The 18,351-nt window shown below is 34.2% G+C and overlaps 1 protein-coding gene across 1 annotated transcript in view; it reads left to right on the top strand.

Annotated features, from left to right (window-relative positions):
- Window positions 1-12,185, top strand: part of AP-2alpha (adaptor protein complex 2, subunit alpha) — a 102,128-nt gene extending 89,943 nt beyond the window's left edge. The window contains exons 15-19 of the mRNA XM_069823080.1: window positions 3,738-3,867; window positions 4,113-4,251; window positions 6,597-6,741; window positions 8,361-8,565; window positions 11,061-12,185. Coding sequence (XP_069679181.1) covers window positions 3,738-3,867; window positions 4,113-4,251; window positions 6,597-6,741; window positions 8,361-8,565; window positions 11,061-11,138 — 697 coding nt within the window. The 3' untranslated portion in view covers window positions 11,139-12,185. The remainder of the gene's footprint in view (window positions 1-3,737; window positions 3,868-4,112; window positions 4,252-6,596; window positions 6,742-8,360; window positions 8,566-11,060) is intronic.
- The last annotated feature ends 6,166 nt before the right edge of the window (window positions 12,186-18,351 follow it).

Below are 18,351 nucleotides of genomic sequence, written 5' to 3'. Positions count from 1 at the left end.
TAGAATAGTTTTAAAAGAAATACAGTTTCGATTTCACCTGGGACTGTAGTTATCTTGTATTGTTACAATTAATTTCCCGTTAGAATTCATTGAAATTTTACTTTACAATGTTAAATTAAAGATTCAGATTAACGAAAGAAATGAAGTGAAATACTCCATATACAGTAAAATCCTTTGTATCCGGCACCCAAATAACCAGCAATACCAAAACAACGGCACTTTTGGCTAGATCAAAAAAAAGTCATTCATGCGAAAGAGAAGAGTCTGACGAAGATGTGAGTTGTTTTCGTAGTTTGCAGGTGCTGCATATTGTTTACTCTTTACACTGTTCACGTGTGAAAAAATAGACCAAAAAAAAAAACTGTTATGTCTCTGGAGTAGAGGGTAGCATCGGTACTTGTTACTTGGACCTTGCAAATAATGCATAGAGACAATATCTTTCAATTTAACACTTGAACTCTCCCATTTCGAAGGGGTGTTGGATGAGTCTAAATACTAAAGTGTGAAATTCTCTGTTCCTACAGCACGTAAAAATTTCATTCGAGTGATGGATAGTATCATGGCTAGTATCACTAAGTGCTGCTGTTGCACAATGGATTCTGTGAAACACAAGCGAAATGTTCTTATGCTCAAATCATCAAGCACTACTTCATAGTCTTTATAGTTGTGATGTTGGCTACACTGCTCTTCATGTCACATGACTCACGACTGCCATTTAAAATTGTCATAAGGTTACAAAAACTTTTAGTATTTTTTACGCTATTATATATTGCTGTATTACAATAATTATGAACTGATGAATGTACATTACTATATTCAGTACTAAAAATAAATATTGTATGTATTTCAGAACTTTATTTTTAATGATTTATATGAAAATTGCTAAATTTCAACATGGAAAAAAATGTTTGTGCAATACAGTGTGTCTTTGCGTAATCTATAAATGTATTTTCCAGTTATCCGGCAAAATCAGTTATCCGGCACTGGCTTTGTCCCACAGTTGCCGGATACGAGGAATTCTACTGTAGTAATTTTATAGAAAAAAAATATATTTGTGAGACATTAATTAGTGTATAAAATCAAATTACAAGACAGTCTTTAATTAAAGAGAACGTGTGCTTTCAAAGTGTCTACTACGTAGGTAATATGAAGTAAAAAAAATCGACAGGTATCATTACTCGTAGTTTATCAATAATACAGATCACTTCTATAGATGCTATTCCCTGTTGAAAGGTACATAGCTTTGTTTACTCGTAGTTTGTCAATAATACAGATCACTTCTATAGATGCTATTCCCTGTTGATAGGTACATAGCTTTGTTTACTCGTAGTTTGTCAATAATACAGATCACTTCTATAGATGCTGTTCCCTGTTGATAGGTACATAGCTGCTTTGTTTACTCGTAGTTTGTCAATAATACAGATCACTTCTATAGATGCTATTCCCTGTTGAAAGGTACATAGCTTTGTTTACTCGTAGTTTGTCAATAATACAGATCACTTCTATAGATGCTATTCCCTGTTGATAGGTACATAGCTGCTTTGTTTACTCGTGGTTTGTCAATAATACAGGTCACTTCTATAGATGCTATTCCCTGTTGAAAGGTACATAGCTTTGTTTACTCGTAGTTTGTCAATAATACAGATCACTTCTATAGATGCTGTTCCCTGTTGATAGGTACATAGCTTTGTTTACTCGTAGTTTGTCAATAATACAGATCACTTCAATAGATGCTATTCCCTGTTGATAGGTACATAGCTGCTTTGTTTACTCGTAGTTTGTCAATAATACAGATCACTTCTATAGATGCTATTCCCTGTTGATAGGTACATAGCTTTGTTTACTCGTAGTTTGTCAATAATACAGATCACTTCTATAGATGCTATTCCCTGTTGAAAGGTACATAGCTTTGTTTACTCGTAGTTTGTCAATACTATTCCCTGTTGATAGGTACATAGCTTTGTTTACTCGTAGTTTGTCAATAATACAGATCACTTCTGTAGATGCTATTCCCTGTTGATAGGTACATAGCTTTGTTTACTCGTAGTTTGTCAATAATACAGATCACTTCTATAGATGCTATTCCCTGTTGATAGGTACATAGCTTTGTTTACTCGTAGTTTGTCAATAATACAGATCACTTCTATAGATGCTATTCCCTGTTGAAAGGTACATAGCTTTGTTTACTCGTAGTTTGTCAATAATACAGATCACTTCTATAGATGCTATTCCCTGTTGATAGGTACATAGCTGCTTTGTTTACTCGTAGTTTGTCAATAATACAGATCACTTCTATAGATGCTACTCCCTGTTGATAGGTACATAGCTTTGTTTACTCGTAGTTTGTCAATAATACAGATCACGTCTATAGATGCTATTCCCTGTTGAAAGGTACATAGCTTTGTTTACTCGTAGTTTGTCAATAATACAGATCACTTCTATAGATGCTATTCCCTGTTGATAGGTACATAGCTTTGTTTACTCGTAGTTTGTCAATAATACAGATCACTTCTATAGATGCTATTCCTTGTTGATAGGTACATAGCTTTGTTTACTCGTAGTTTGTCAATAATACAGATCACTTCTATAGATGCTATTCCTTGTTGATAGGTACATAGCTTTGTTTACTCGTAGTTTGTCAATAATACAGATCACTTCTATAGATGCTATTCCCTGTTGATAGGTACATAGCTTTGTTTACTCGTAGTTTGTCAATAATACAGATCACTTCTATAGATGCTATTCCCTGTTGATAGGTACATAGCTTTGTTTACTCGTAGTTTGTCAATAATACAGATCACTTCTATAGATGCTATTCCCTGTTGATAGGTACATAGCTTTGTTTACTCGTAGTTTGTCAATAATACAGATCACTTCTATAGATGCTATTCCCTGTTGATAGGTACATAGCTTTGTTTACTCGTAGTTTGTCAATAATACAGATCACTTCTATAGATGCTATTCCTTGTTGATAGGTACATAGCTTTGTTTACTCGTAGTTTGTCAATAATACAGATCACTTCTATAGATGCTATTCCTTGTTGATAGGTACATAGCTTTGTTTACTCGTAGTTTGTCAATAATACAGATCACTTCTATAGATGCTATTCCTTGTTGATAAGTACATAGCTTTGTTTACTCGTAGTTTGTCAATAATACAGATCACTACAGATCTTCACCTGTTGGTAGGTGCATAGCTTTATTTTGTTTCATAACTTTACGTAGAAATACGAGTAGATGGTGCAAGGAGAATTCAAAGATACGGGAAGTCAAGAAAAACAAAGAAAGGTCAGGAGAACAAGTGGAAAACGAGAAGATTTGGGAGAATGCAGGTAGATTAAGAGGAATGTAAAGAGAAGAAAGCAAAGAGAAGGAGGAGGACAATAAGGGGTACACAAAGAGAATAAGGAGAATTTATAAAAACAAGGGGAATATAAGGAGGACAAGGGGTAGACAGAGGGGGAAAGGAGAACACAAGAAGAACAAGGGGTAGAGGATAGCTAAGGGGGAAAGGAAATAAGGAAAATAGGAGGAACACAAGCAGAACAATGGGGATACAAGGAGAACAGGGAAAATGCGAGGAGAATAAGGGAGACAATTACATTTATGTGTTTCGGTCAATATTCTCAAGTTAACCCCCATACCTGGTAAGGAAAAGGATTGATATACAGCGAATCTTCGATTATTTGTTCTGTGAAGTTATGAAAAGGGAATATTAATCCATGTTTTGTTTGTAGGTTCATTTGTAAAAACAATGGAGTCCTGTTTGAAAATGACCTTATACAAATTGGAGTTAAGTCAGAGTTTCGACAAAACTTGGGAAGACTTGGGCTCTTCTACGGTAATAAAACATCTTTTGCGCTACAGGTAATGTCAATACTTGTTTATATAGTGTGCAACTACATTTTTACAATGGCATCATTTCGGGTCGACTACTTGTTTGTAGACATAATGTTTGATTTCCTATGATTAAGAATATTGCAAAGCAGATCTTTGTATAATCTCAGTGCTATTAAATGACAGAAGATGCAGGTGAATAAGAATAGTTAGATAAAGCATTAAATAGTAATTTTATGTTTTGAGTAATTCGTGTTGATCGGTATGTATTGCAGAACTTCCTGCCTAGTATTTCTTGCCCTGATGAATTGTCATCAAAGCTTAACATCCAAGTAAAGCCTGTGGAACCTGTTCTGGAGGCAGGAGCTCAGATTCAGCAGATGGTCAATGCAGAGTGCGTTGAGGATTTTGTTGGTAAGCATAGCAAGATCTTTAAAGTGTTTTTGTTGTTAATTTTAATTATTTTAATCTTATAATACAACATTCTGCTGTTGTTAAGGTCTATGGTTCCTTTTTGTTTATTACAGTGTTTTCTAGGTAATTGGAAACAAAATGTGCTTTGTCACTAAGAGAAGTTCTAGCTTCTGTTACAATTTTTATATCATGTGAAACTTGTTGTCATAAGCAGAAACTGTGCGCTTCTGAGAATCATAATTGAAGAGTCCACTGCAAGAATGATGGATGTCACTTTCTTGTCGAAAATGAACCAGGACTGTCAATGCCAAACTTAAGACATATAGAATGTACATACAGAGTTATATGGCATTAACACTGATAGTGTTACCTGGTTGAGGTTTTTTCCGGGGTTTTCCCTCAACCCAATACGAGCAAATGCTGGGTAACTTTCGGTGCTGGACCCCGGACTCATTTCACCGGCATTATCACCTTCATTTCATTCAGACGCTAAATAACCTAGATGTTGATACAGCGTCGTAAAATAACCCCAAAAAAACACTGATAGTCACTGTCCAGTAATGATCGGAAAATCACAGTTAAGCTTTGAGCGCTAAGCATTTCAAACTTTCAATTACTTCTCCTGAAAAATGTTTTCCAAATGACATCCATCATTCTTGCAGTGGACTCTTCAATTGGGAAAAACATTTCAGTACACACAATTTATGTATTGAATTTCAAAGATGAGTGAATCAAGTGAATTGTCAAATGAATGAGAGCAAGTAATGGTCTCTCAAACAAATTTATAGTAAATTGGCAACTACTTCTAATCAATATTACAGGAGACTCTCGCTAATTCGAATCCCAAGGGACTGAAAGAGAGTCAGTTCGGCTTGTCCTAAATTCGGTGTTAAGCAGTGGATTTCTCTCTTAATAATTCAGCTGGGATTGAACAGTTCGTTTGATTTAACTGCGTGTTTGGTTTATTCAATTTCAAATTAACGAGGATCTACTGTAGTGCTTTAAATTCTTTATCATTTTATTTCATAAAATGTAATGAAGAACATCACAATTTTGGTAACAGACGGAACACATGTTGTACATGGTAATAATAGTTCTTTTTTTAAGTACAATTTATCATGTCACACCACACGTGAACAGTGTTCTAAAATAATAGATAGAAAACACTAAAAGGAAACACAGAATAGGTTCTCACTGTTACAACTGGAAAACAGAAACAAACTGACATTTTTCGACCAAGGCATTCTGCATCATTTTCTCTTTGCTACATTGGATCCAGATTAGAACACAGCTGACTGCACAGGTATACTGTACATATCCTAATAAAATATGAGATCGAGTGAAGAATCTATAGTTACAGATGCCGGATTACTTTCAGAGAGAGAGAGATGTTTTGCAAGATCTCAGTCCCTGCTGATTGTATATGTATGTATGTACGTACATATGTGCGTGCGTATGTATTTATTCACATTGCAAATGGGTAAATACCTGGTGGCAGTGGTAACTAATTGCACTCAATAATGACAGTTAATAATAAATACAATTAATAATACTAATAATAATAAATAATAACAATAGTAATAATAAAATTAACAAGGAGAATCCTAAATTAAATGAAGCACGATCACTTAAGATAACATTTAAAGTAAATCTAATTTGTATCTTAACCCTAAGTTCGAACTAAGACCCACGATTATGATATGTTCATATCTGCACAAGTACCTTTCAGCACTACACTCATTTCGCTGACAACTCACTCACTGCACTGGTACTATGACATATTTCACTGATACTATCCTAATTTCAGTAATACTTCAAAAACATTTCACTGCTCAGATACTTTGCTCTACCACTAGAAACTATAAAACTTCACTGACACAACACACTTCTTCACTGATACAACACTTCAAGTAACAAAACATCAATTACACCCTTTAAATAGTCTGCATAATATACTACCGTCTATTAGTAAAATTCTTAAGCCTATTTTTAAATACTTTTATGAATAAATATGATATACAGGGTAGCACTATTAGATTGTCTTATTGTGAAGTTTGTTGTGATGAGTTTCTTAAACTCTGCATATGTTCAAATTTATATGAAATGTATTTGTTAGTGAAGATAACACAAGATTGTAGGGTCTCTTTCGGTCTCAGTGAGGATATTAAATTCCATTTTTAAATGATGTTTTAATTAAAAAATGAGACTGTTTGAAAAGGAAGATATCTTAACTGACTTAATTTTCTTCATTGGTGCTAGTCCCAAGAATGAAGTGATTTTATTGCACCCAATAAAATTCTGCTGAACATGAAAATGTTTTGACCCAAAATGTATTTGTTTTGCAGATACTCCTAGTATGATCATCACATTTATTTATAATAATGTGCCCCAGAAATTAACTATCAAGTTGCCTCTTACAATTAACAAGTTCTTCGAGCCAACTGAAATGAATGGGGAATCATTTTTTGCACGGTGGAAGAACTTGGGAGGGTAAGTACTAGGTTTTGTCATTTACAAACAAAGCATAGAGACGAGTGAGTGTGTAGACATGCCTTGTAGTATTTCCACATTCATGAGAGAGTGGGCTATCACAAGGGCCCTTGAAGTAAAATAACATCACAGTGTAACCTTGGAATATGTCCAATTGCGAAATTTAATTTGCTGGATCTTTGCCTCCACTTGACAAAGGAATGTTCTTTGACATAGGAATGTTCTGTAGTCCTACAAGGGAACTGTTAAGTACATTTCGAAACCTTATTTCAAACTGCGCACAACAGATAGATAATAATTATAAAAAAATTATCTGCCTATACTAGGGCTATTCCATATGAAATCGATCAGTAAAAAACCTCGCATTTTTTTATACCCTAATTTTTTCCCTATTTATAAAGGTGCTGAAGAGAGTGCATTTGCAAAAATATACTATCGAAAGTCAAATGGTTTTCGTGTTCTTGAGCGACATATTTAGCGTATTTTAGAAAAACAAGCCTCTTTCAGCGCTCAGAACTCTGGAACCATTTACTGCAGAACATTGAATGGGACCTCATTTTGAAGTTGACATTTGGTAGGTTATGATAAGAAGTAATCCTTATTTTTATTGTATACAGAGAGAGATAATCTTGATTTTACTTACTTTTAGGCTTATTGCCCATTTGTAAAAATGTAAAAAAAATATTGAGAAAAAACCTTGCATTATTAAGAAGGATTCGGCATTGTTTGCTTAGTGTCACGGCAATAAGTTTCGAGGGTATTAAATTATTTACACATGCCTGGACTTGAACGGCTCAGTACCGCACGCACTGGCTGAGAGATGAAGATAAGCGAGCGTTTGGCGTCGTTTTACTCCTGTGTTTATTAAAACCTGTGATAAAGCTAGCCCAGCTATGCGCTACTAGACGAAACAACACGTGTTTATGTCTCCTGGGCTTGCATCCCTCAACTAGCTCCCACCTCACAGTCAGCTGGTTAGCTCACGCGCATACTATTTATTTTCTTTATTTGATATTTTCAATACTTTCTTATCAACGTTGCACCAGTAAAAAATATGTGTTTATTTGTACTTTCAATGTGGAATCTAACCATATATTTTAAAAATATTTTTTCGTGGGCAAAGGCGTCTTAATGAAGAAAAATCTAAATTTCTCCATTTCCATAAAAAGTAAGAAAAACTGTTTATATGTCAATATAAACTTTAACTTTTCAGCATCAAAATAAACCATGATTTTGATCATTGGGTGAAAGGGTTTCGGAGCCACAACAGTTTAAAGTTGCTAATTTTATGAAAAACGATAAATTTAAATATTTTAAATTTAAACACTATGAAGTTCTAATGCCTCAAACTTTGCACAAAGCATTGTATCACAGTTGCCAACGGACAGAAAAAGTTTCATTGTATTTAAAAATTGCAAGGTCAATTTTCTCTATATTTCGGTTGATTTGAGATGGAATAGCCCACTAACTGTATGAGTAAGGACATAGAATATTCTCGTGTTTATCATGTCTTTGCATCAGTAAAGTAGAAAAATGTTACATACGGATTAAAAATACAGAATTGCTCTTGTGGCGATAATGTTGTAATGATGTTAGTTGTTGTATTGTATAATTACCAGGAACCAGCAGCGATCCCAGAAGATTTTCAAGGCAACGCAACCTATGGACCTTAATGCAGTTCGCACCAAACTCCTTGGATTTGGTATGCAGCTATTGGATGGGATTGATCCAAATCCGGACAACTTTGTGTGTGCTGGTATCATCCATACGCGGACCCAAGCTGTAGGCTGCCTTCTGCGGCTGGAACCTAATAAGCAAGCCCAGGTCAGTATGTCAGATTAGTGGCATGTCTTTCTCCTTGTAATATTTATATTTTTTGTTCTGGTATAAAAAAGTAAAGTAAAGTTATCCCCTGTATGTGCCATGGAGACGCTTGAGGACCATGAAGATAGAACTCCATGCTTCATTACCTCAGCACTAGGATGAGGTGGTGTGGTCGACACCACGCTCTGACGGCCTTCTACTTCTGGGAAAAACCCGGTACTCAATTTGATAGGAGGCTAAGTGAATCTTGGGGCCATTCTGGAAGTTTTGGCAATGAGAAAAATCCTGTCACCACCCGTGATTGAACCCAGGACCTTCCAATCTGTAGTCAGTTGCGCTACTCATGAGCTACCTGGTCACCCAACGTATTCTGATATAATGGTTTTTATTCACATGCACATTAAAGTAGATTGTGAGACTGGTTGGACAAGTACTGTATTTACTCGAATATAGTACATAATCAAATATAATACGCACCCCAGTTATTTTTACCTTACAGTACAGAGAAAAAATTACTGGTGAATATAAGATGCACTGTGTTATAAACCAATCGAGATTAAAATTATATTTTCAAGACAGGTTATAAAGACACTCTTAACTCTAGCTATACATCACATTCATCCTCACTTGCAGTATCAGAACTGGAACTTACGGTCAACAAATCTGGATTGATGTCAGAACATTGATTGACATTGACTTATGTTGTGCCACTCTTTCATCTGTAATTTATTGGTAAATTCTTTTGGTTTATTTAAAAACGCGCACTTGTTAAAAGTTGGCTGCGAAACAAGGTGGCCCGGGTTCGATTCCTGGTCGGGGCAAGTTACCTGGTTGAGGTTTTTTCGGGTTTTCCCTCAACCCAATATGAGCAAATGCTGGGTAACTTTCGGTGCTGGACCCCGGACTCATTTCACTGGCATTATCACCTTTATCTCATTCAGATGCTAAATAACCTAATCTGTTGATAAAGCGTCGTAAAATAACTACTAAAATAAAAATAAAACAAAAAGTGTCATTAAATTAAATCAAGACTACAGTTAAAAATAGCGTTCAATCGAAATGTAAACATATTAGACTACAGTCGTTCATAAAAATGTGGTATTTTACTTACTTACTTACAAATGGCTTTTAAGGAACCCGAAGGTTCATTGCCGCCCTCACATAAGCCCGTCAGCGGTTCCTATCCTGTGCAAGATTAATCCAGTCTCTATCATCATACCCCACCTCCCTCAAATCCATTTTAATATTATCCTCCCATCTACGTCTCGGCCTCCCTAAAGGTCTTTTTCTCTCCGGTCTCCCAACTAACACTCTATATGCATTTCTGGATTCGCCCATACGTGCTACATGCCCTGCCCATCTCAAACGTCTGGATTTAATGTTCCTAATTATGTCAGGTGAAGAATACAATGCGTGCAGTTCTGTGTTGTGTAACTTTCTCCATTCTCCTGTAACTTCATCCTGCTTAGCCCCAAATATTTTCCTAAGCACCTTATTCTCAAACACCCTTAACCTATGTTCCTCTCTCAGAGTGAGAGTCCAAGTTTCACAACCATACAGAAGAACCGGTAATATAACTGTTTTATAAATTCTAACTTTCAGATTTTTGGACAGCAGACTGGATGATAAGAGCTTCTCAACCGAATAATAACACGCATTTCCCATATTTATTCTGCGTTTAATTTCCTCCCAAGTGTCATTTATATTTGTTACTGTTGCTCCAAGATATTTGAATTTTTCCACCTCTTCGAAGGATAAATCTCCAATTTTTGTATTTCCATTTCGTACAATATTCTGGTCACGAGACATAATCATATACTTTGGTTTTTCGGGATTTACTTCCAAACCGATCGCTTTACTTGCTTCAAGTAAAATTTCTGTGTTTTCCCTAATTGTTTGTGTATTTTCTCCTAACATATTCACGTCATCCGCATAAACAAGAAGCTGATGTAACCCGTTCAATTCCAAACCCTTTCTGTTATCCTGAACTTTCCTAATGGCATATTCTAGAGCAAAGTTAAAAAGTAAAGGTGATAGTGCATCTCCCTGCTTTAGCCCGCAGTGAATTGGAAAAGCATCAGATAGAAACTGACCTATATGGACTCTGCTGTATGTTTCAGTGAGTTTCTTGGGAATACCAAATTCAATAAGAATATCATATAATACTTCCCTCTTAACAGAGTCATATGCCTTTTTGAAATCTATGAATAACTGATGTACTGTACCCTTATACTCAACTGTAGATCATTTTGCTGCCATAGTATTGCTCTCAGTGCACCATGGGAGATGAGCGGTGAAGTATATTGGAAAAACTATTTATCTCTGTCTGTCACCTCTGGTTAACTCTGATATAATACTGTACGTTTCCATTTCTATGTCAGGTAATCTTTTTTTCTGATTTTGTAGTGCTTATATGTGACTCAGTTTTTTATGCATTATTTTTCTGGCATTAGGAATGACGTTAGTAACTTTATGTTTTTGTTTGTGTTTTACAGATGTACAGACTGACAGTTCGATCAAGCAAAGAGAGTGTGTCGCAAGAAGTTTGTGAACTCTTGGCAGACCAGTTCTAGTCTGCGCTGTAGACTTCTTCCCTTTGATGGATGGATTGATCAAACGTATTGTTGTAAATTGAGTGTAACCCTTCCTTGCCCCACTTCCCGCTGTGTCCTTTTCCTCCATAATGAATCTTTCTTGGGTTAACCCAACGTACCCAATTAACATGGGTATATAAAGAGAAACATGACTTGACATTGCAAATATAGGATGTCAAGTGAAATAACTATATGATATTAATAGTTCTATTTAAGAAATGTTGAAACAGATAATAATGGCTGCTCAGATGTTTATTATGGGGTGTGTCTGTTTCTGCGTTGATCGCTTCATTGATGGAATTTAGTGTGTTTGTTCAGATTTGCCCAGTTGATTGATCTCTAGACTCAGAAGTGAGCTGTTTGCTTGCTGTGGTCTGTGAGGCTGTTAGCAAGCAAGACTTCACTACGATCTGATTACGAAAATTTAATTTACTGGACAAATGTATTGAACACTCATGTGACCAGCATCTTGGAGAATGCCGTGCCATAGTAATCGGGCAATTACTCCATGTTGATAACAGAATGATACATTCTTTTCATAAATATCATTGAAACATGATAAGACTTGTATGGTATATATATATATTTGTTTCCTTTTTTATTTGACATTAAGTTTGTGTCATAGATCGAACTTTTTTTGTGTAGATCCTCTTTAAGCGTGGTGTAGCTTTGCAGTCATGGTAGAGTGAAAGCAGATGGTGTCTTACGAGGGTGTTGAAGGTAACTGACTCACCAGGGTATGTAGAAAGTACATTGTTGAATAGCTATAGAAGGCTAAAAATGAACTTGTACAGGATTTGATAGCAGCATGCAGAAAAGTTAGGTGTGCGTCACTGTTATATATGATTTTTCCCTGCAGAGTTAAAGGAGAATAGTTAGGGGATGAGTTGTACATATTTATATATCAATATTTGCATATAGCAGAGTGGAAGAATATTTCCGATTTAGTTTTACTTTTGCCGTTCCTTAAATCTGCCTTCTTCCTGCTCCCCCCACTTTTCCTTCTCTCTTTTTGACCCGTTATACCACATTTAGCGAACGACATTGACATTTGGGCTGTGTTTTGCTTTGTAGATTACATTTGCAAGAAATCATTGCTGCAGGTACAGGTATCACAATTGTATAAAGCATTTGTAAACATGAAATGGAGATGGAATAGCATGTAATTTAGAAGCATTGCTTCTGTCAGTCAGCTGTAAAAATAAAATCGTCTTTGTTTCTAAAGAGTCTAGGGTAATATTTTATATGAAGCTGTTGGAAGAACTTGAAAAGTACTGGGTGGGATATATTTCAGTGGGTTGGAAAAAAAATTATGTTAAGCATGAAGATATGCAACATCATATGAGCACTTAAATTTTTCTGTGCTCGTATATTTTCCCCAGACTGTCGTCAGTATAGTTTTCGGAATGTGATCTGAAAGACAACTATCGTAGTAATGAGACCAACAAAATATATGATCATGTTAACATTGTGAAAACTCTGGTAATGTAAGAACAACTGGTCCCATCGTTTTGGAGACCATACGAAGTTGGAGCTGTCTTCTGCTGGTGATCATCTTGTATGTATTAATTATTAAGATTGATTCATCTTTCTTTCTATTGTTATTAATTCTTCAGCATATGAGAAGAATCTTTTTGAAAGTTTATTTTGTCCCATTAGTTAAATGAAATGTTCTTTCAAACTCTTGCAGTTTTTTTTAAGCATTTTTTTCTCTGTGTTCGGTTTGTCTGTCGAGAAGCAAATGGTTCATTATATGTACTAAAAATTCAAACTTGCATTTGAAATTCAACAGCAATTTTCAATTTAACGAAATGTCTTTTGAAATTTTTATAGTTCACAATTTGAAGTAATTTGTATTTGCTCAAATTTGTCAGTATTTTTGTAGATATTTTTGGAACTACTTTTTTCATTGTACTATTCCACACGTATTTCATTACCTGCTTGTCCAACATTTCTCTGTTTACACATGAGATATATAAATACTTTCCGCTTTTAAATTTTCTGTAACACGCAACTTTTTGTGATGCTTCATCATAAGCACTAAGAGGGATATCTTTGAAAAAGTTCTTCCTTGCTGATGTAAAAAAATACTTTTAGTATCATTATAGTCATTCTTAAATTAACTCTCATTGCATTGGCATGATTGTATGATCATTACACCTCGGACTTTTAGGTCCTAAAAATCTAAAATTAGGTACCTAAAATAGGTTCTATCACAAATCAAAATAGGTTCTAAAATTACAAAAATAGGTGAACAAAAAATATTTCATTTCCCATTACAAATTAGCCGAAACATTTGACATTATTTCATTGTACATGTCCATAATTAGAGCCAGGGTAAACAACTAACACCTTTTCTAAGTTTTCCATTGAGAAACTGCATCGCTTCTCAGATAACACCATCTTATATGCCGAAAATGAGCGTTCCACATCAACTGACGACACCAGAGCATATTTAAATGTTGGTATTAGATGCAAGGGAACAGCACATTCATGTTCAGGTGTTTTGCCAGCCAAGATGTCAGCAACTGTGCAGAGAACTGTCAATCCTGGGTTTTTTTGAAGCACTGATTTGAGTTTCTCAGAAACTTTTTCACCAACATAACCAGGAACCAAGTTGATTTTTTTCTGTCACCTCTTCTATCAATCCCAGTTGCGTGTAGACCGGTTTGCTTGAAGACTCTAGAGCATTAATAATGGGGACCAGAAATACATAATGTGATTTGATGAATGCAATATCCCGGGCAGTTGTTGGGTCCTGCAGAAGTTTTTTAGCTGACTGGCATACAGAATTACACAGCGTTTCCATATTACCAACTGTAGAAATTGGAAAATGTATAATTAGGTAAAAATAGTTTCTAACGTGAAATTAGGTATTTTTAGGTTGTATAGGACCACCATTTTCGAACATATATTTTCATAATTCGTATATATAAAACTTTTCTTTTGTATATATCATGAGGAACAAAATAGTTTTTACCTAAAATCCGAGGTCTAATGATCATTAATTTTTGCGAGATGATATAATGTGATAATTTGTTTATAGTTCTGTTACGAATGGAGGTTATTTATTCGAAGTGTTATGTTATTGATGACAAAGAGAATCTCAAATTTGGGGAATCATGTATAAAGAATTTAATTTTATAATATTTTCTTCAAATACGAGCTTGTTCCTCTTGTCAACAATCATGTACTAAATTAGAGAGAAGCGTACGCCATACCTTTATGATGCACAATGTATGTCAAGTGTTCTGAATGAGTTTCTAATTGTTATTTTTAGGGATTAATTTCTCTTGGTGCAGAAGTGGTATGTGGTTACTGCAGATCACCAGGCTTCTGATGTCTATGTAACTTATGACGTTTCTCGAATAAGAAGTTGCATTCTTTCGTGTAGTTTCTATAGAATTTGCAATGCAGGATGAGGAGACAATAATCATAATGAATCCTGATTTGAATGGGGATTGCATTTTGTCCACTGGGCAGCAGTATTACATTTTATCATAGTAACTTGGGTGGGTTGGTGCAGAATTGTCCACTCCAAGCTGTCTTCTTTCGCCTTGTGAGTTCGCCACTGTCTTGCTTTGTATCTCTTCTAGAATGAATGTCGCCCACCCTTCCCTTCCTCTATAACAGTAAGGTACACATTTTGATCCAAGATACCTTGGCAACTCGCATTTTTATGGCCATTGTTTATTAATGTCTGTCTGTGTCGCCTACATTTTGAATCTACGAAAAGTATGAAGTTGTGTTACGTATGAATTGAAACTCGACATTGGTTTCCGTACTGTGAGCAGGTGCTGATCGGTGAAAATTCTTATTTTACATTTGCCGGAGCTCTCACGGCTCTCTAAAACATAAATTAGTGATAACATTAGCTTCTTTATTCATGGTGTCTGATGAAATGTAACAAATTTACACACTAAAGACCCACATTATACTGTTGAATAATGGTATGATAGACGTAGTCTAATGATGAGAATGCAAATTTTTCTTTCATTCTAATATTTTGTCTCGATTCCCATTTTGAAGCAGAATCACAAACACATAACCCACTTCTTAGAATGTGAGTGTACGTGACCACATACTCCAGCATTCTGTTCCAATTTTCTTCGGCCAATTGGCTCGTTGTCATTAGATATTAAAAAGATTTGGCACATTTTATATTTCCATCTTGTATGTAAAAGCATAGAGAAGCTTTGATATTATTTTAAATTAATATCTAATAGTATTTTTTTTGTAGTTTCACGAAAGCAATATAAGCCATTAATAAAGATACAAAATACTTGTTATATTTTTATAATAATATAATGACTTAATTGTTTTTGGCAAAAATATATAGTAGTCTTGTAATTATCATATTTTTCAAGTGACTATTTATTAGATTAGTGTGTAACTAATGTCTTTCCATGTCTAATTTAAGGAAATTTAAATGTATATACAAATGTGTATGCATATATATAAAATTTGGAAGCTTATTCGTCTTGAAGAAGTAGAAAGTCTTTCAAAAGATAGTTCAAAACTGAAATTTGTTTATTAATTTAGCTCGCTGGGGGAGGAATTTTCTGTACTTTGCTATAGTGACTTTCAAAATTGTTTGTAGGATCTTTAGCCTGTTGTTGTTGTCAGTGTGTTTGTTACATGAGCATGACGAAATTAAGTAACTAACCTCGACTTTATAATATGCGTTACATTTCTTAATTTATCTTTATTTCAAAACTGACTTTAGGTGTAATTTCTTTTAGCATGCCAGTATTGTAGATTGATTACATATTGAATGCGTAGGATCTATTTCTGTCTGCCTCTAATTTATTTCACTTTATACGAGTTATAAATTTATAGTATAAAGCTTTGTCTTTTCCTTAGCATACTGGAAATGCTATAGAATTACAGATGTTGAGTTAAAATTGGTCTAGAATTTTAAGATTTAGAATTTCGTTGAGTGACGAATAACTTCATAGTGCCACACTGGCATTACATGTGAAGTTTATATTTGTATATTAACGAATTTGCCACCATTAAAACAATAATTCTTACATCATCTACCTCAAGTGCAAAGAAGTGAAAGTTAATTTATGTGGGAAACCAAACATTCTCCTGCAATGGTCTAACTCTTACACTTTGGAGCACTTTAAAGGTTATGAAATTCATGTTTGTAAAATGGTTGATAGGAGGAATGGATTGGATTTTGAAAGACAGAATTTGAACGTAGTATATTTAATTTGATAGTTACTTCAATTTTCTTAGTTTTGGAGAGATATTTGATCTCTTAATTAGTGTGTGTGTTCATTACTGTGTGAGAACTTTTGATTTATTAGTATAGTGCTAGATTAGAGATAATTTTGCCTACAAAAAGAATTCATTCCTGTTGCTGTTCCACATAGTGAGTCAGTCATGCTAATATCCTTTAATTTGGGTCTCAAAATTGAAATTGTTTCAGAAGTGGCATTTTGAAAATATTTTATTTTCGAATTTTGATATCGTGAATTTGTTATTGAGTTTGCGTAGAAACCTGAATTATGAATCAATCATGCTAATATCCTTTAATTTGGGTTTCAAAATTGAAATTGTTTCAGAAGTGGCATTTTGAAAATATTTTATTTTCGAATTTTGATATCGTGAATTTGTTATTGAGTTTGCGTAGAAACCTGAATTATGAATCAATCATGCTAATATCCTTTAATTTGGGTTTCAAAATTGAAATTGTTTCAGAAGTGGCATTTTGAAAATATTTTATTTTCGAATTTTGATATCGTGAATTTGTTATTGAGTTTGCGTAGAAACCTGAATTGTGAGTCAATCATGCTAATATCCTTTAATTTGCGTTTCAAAATTGAAATTGTTTCAGAAGTGGCATTTTGAAAATATTTTATTTTCGAATTTTGATATCGTGAATTTGTTATTGAGTTTGCGTAGAAACCTGAATTGTGAGTCAATCATGCTAATATCCTTTAATTTGCGTTTCAAAATTGAAATTGTTTCAGAAGTGGCATTTTGAAAATATTTTATTTTCGAATTTTGATATCGTGAATTTGTTATTGAGTTTGCGTAGAAACCTGAATTGTGAGTCAATCATGCTAATATCCTTTAATTTGGGTTTCAAAATTGAAATTGTTTCAGAAGTGGCATTTTGAAAATATTTTATTTTCGAATTTTGATATCGTGAATTTGTTATTGAGTTTGCGTAGAAACCTGAATTGTGAGTCAATCATGCTAATATCCTTTAATTTGCGTTTCAAAATTGAAATTGTTTCAGAAGTGGCATTTTGAAAATATTTTATTTTCATATTTTGATATCATGAATTTGTTATTGAGTTCACGTAGAAACCTGAATTATTTAACAGTAATCACTAGTAAATTTTCCTTGATGTGATGTATATAGATTGCAGGTATATTTTCAAATCCGGAAACAATTTGATTTAATAATTATTCTGCATTACATCCGCCATTTTATGAAAACTCCTTGAATTTGAGTTGACCACTTTTAAGACCTTCTAATTCTTCAAAGTACAGTTTTCAATATTGAGTTCTAAAATTAGAAATTGCATTCTTACGGAACATAGCTATGTTGTCACATATCTTTTCTATGTTCTTACAAATAAAATGTTGCCTCTTCTTCACTGTACAAATACTGGGCATGCTGGGTTGAAAAAAAGGTAAATTCTGCTGGAGTCCAAGCTGGATTACATGCGAGCACCAAGCAAGACCAACGAACATGTGTGTGTATTATATATTTTACTGTTATAATCTTGTTCATTAGATCGAGTGGGTTATGCGTTTACTGCCTTCTGTATACACTGTGAGTAGTGAGCCATATAATGGGATAGAGGACCTATCCTGGCCCTATAGTAGTGAATATAATTGTTAGAAAATAAATTATATTTGTTGCCTGGGCAACCAAAGACCACAGCTCCCTTGTCCATAGGAAGGGAGCTTTAATAAATAATTGTAATCCTTTGATGGATCTATATTTAAAAATCGACAACAGAAGAATAAATGTGTATATGGCTGTTAATAGGAATTTCTATTCTTATGATTTTTCAAAATATGGAATGTTTGTTCAATGGAATAAAAGAAAAACAAAAAAAAAGAAAAAAGTTGCAATATTTATCTTATGTTTTATATAGCAGTGGTATTTTGCTACTTAAAATGGTCAATCTTGTTTCTGAATGCATTTTTCATGGAAATATTCATG

Source organism: Periplaneta americana, chromosome 4, assembly GCF_040183065.1.
Source record: "Periplaneta americana isolate PAMFEO1 chromosome 4, P.americana_PAMFEO1_priV1, whole genome shotgun sequence".
In the NCBI taxonomy this organism is placed as follows: domain Eukaryota; kingdom Metazoa; phylum Arthropoda; class Insecta; order Blattodea; family Blattidae; genus Periplaneta; species Periplaneta americana.
This window is presented reverse-complemented; position numbering and strand designations above follow the sequence as displayed.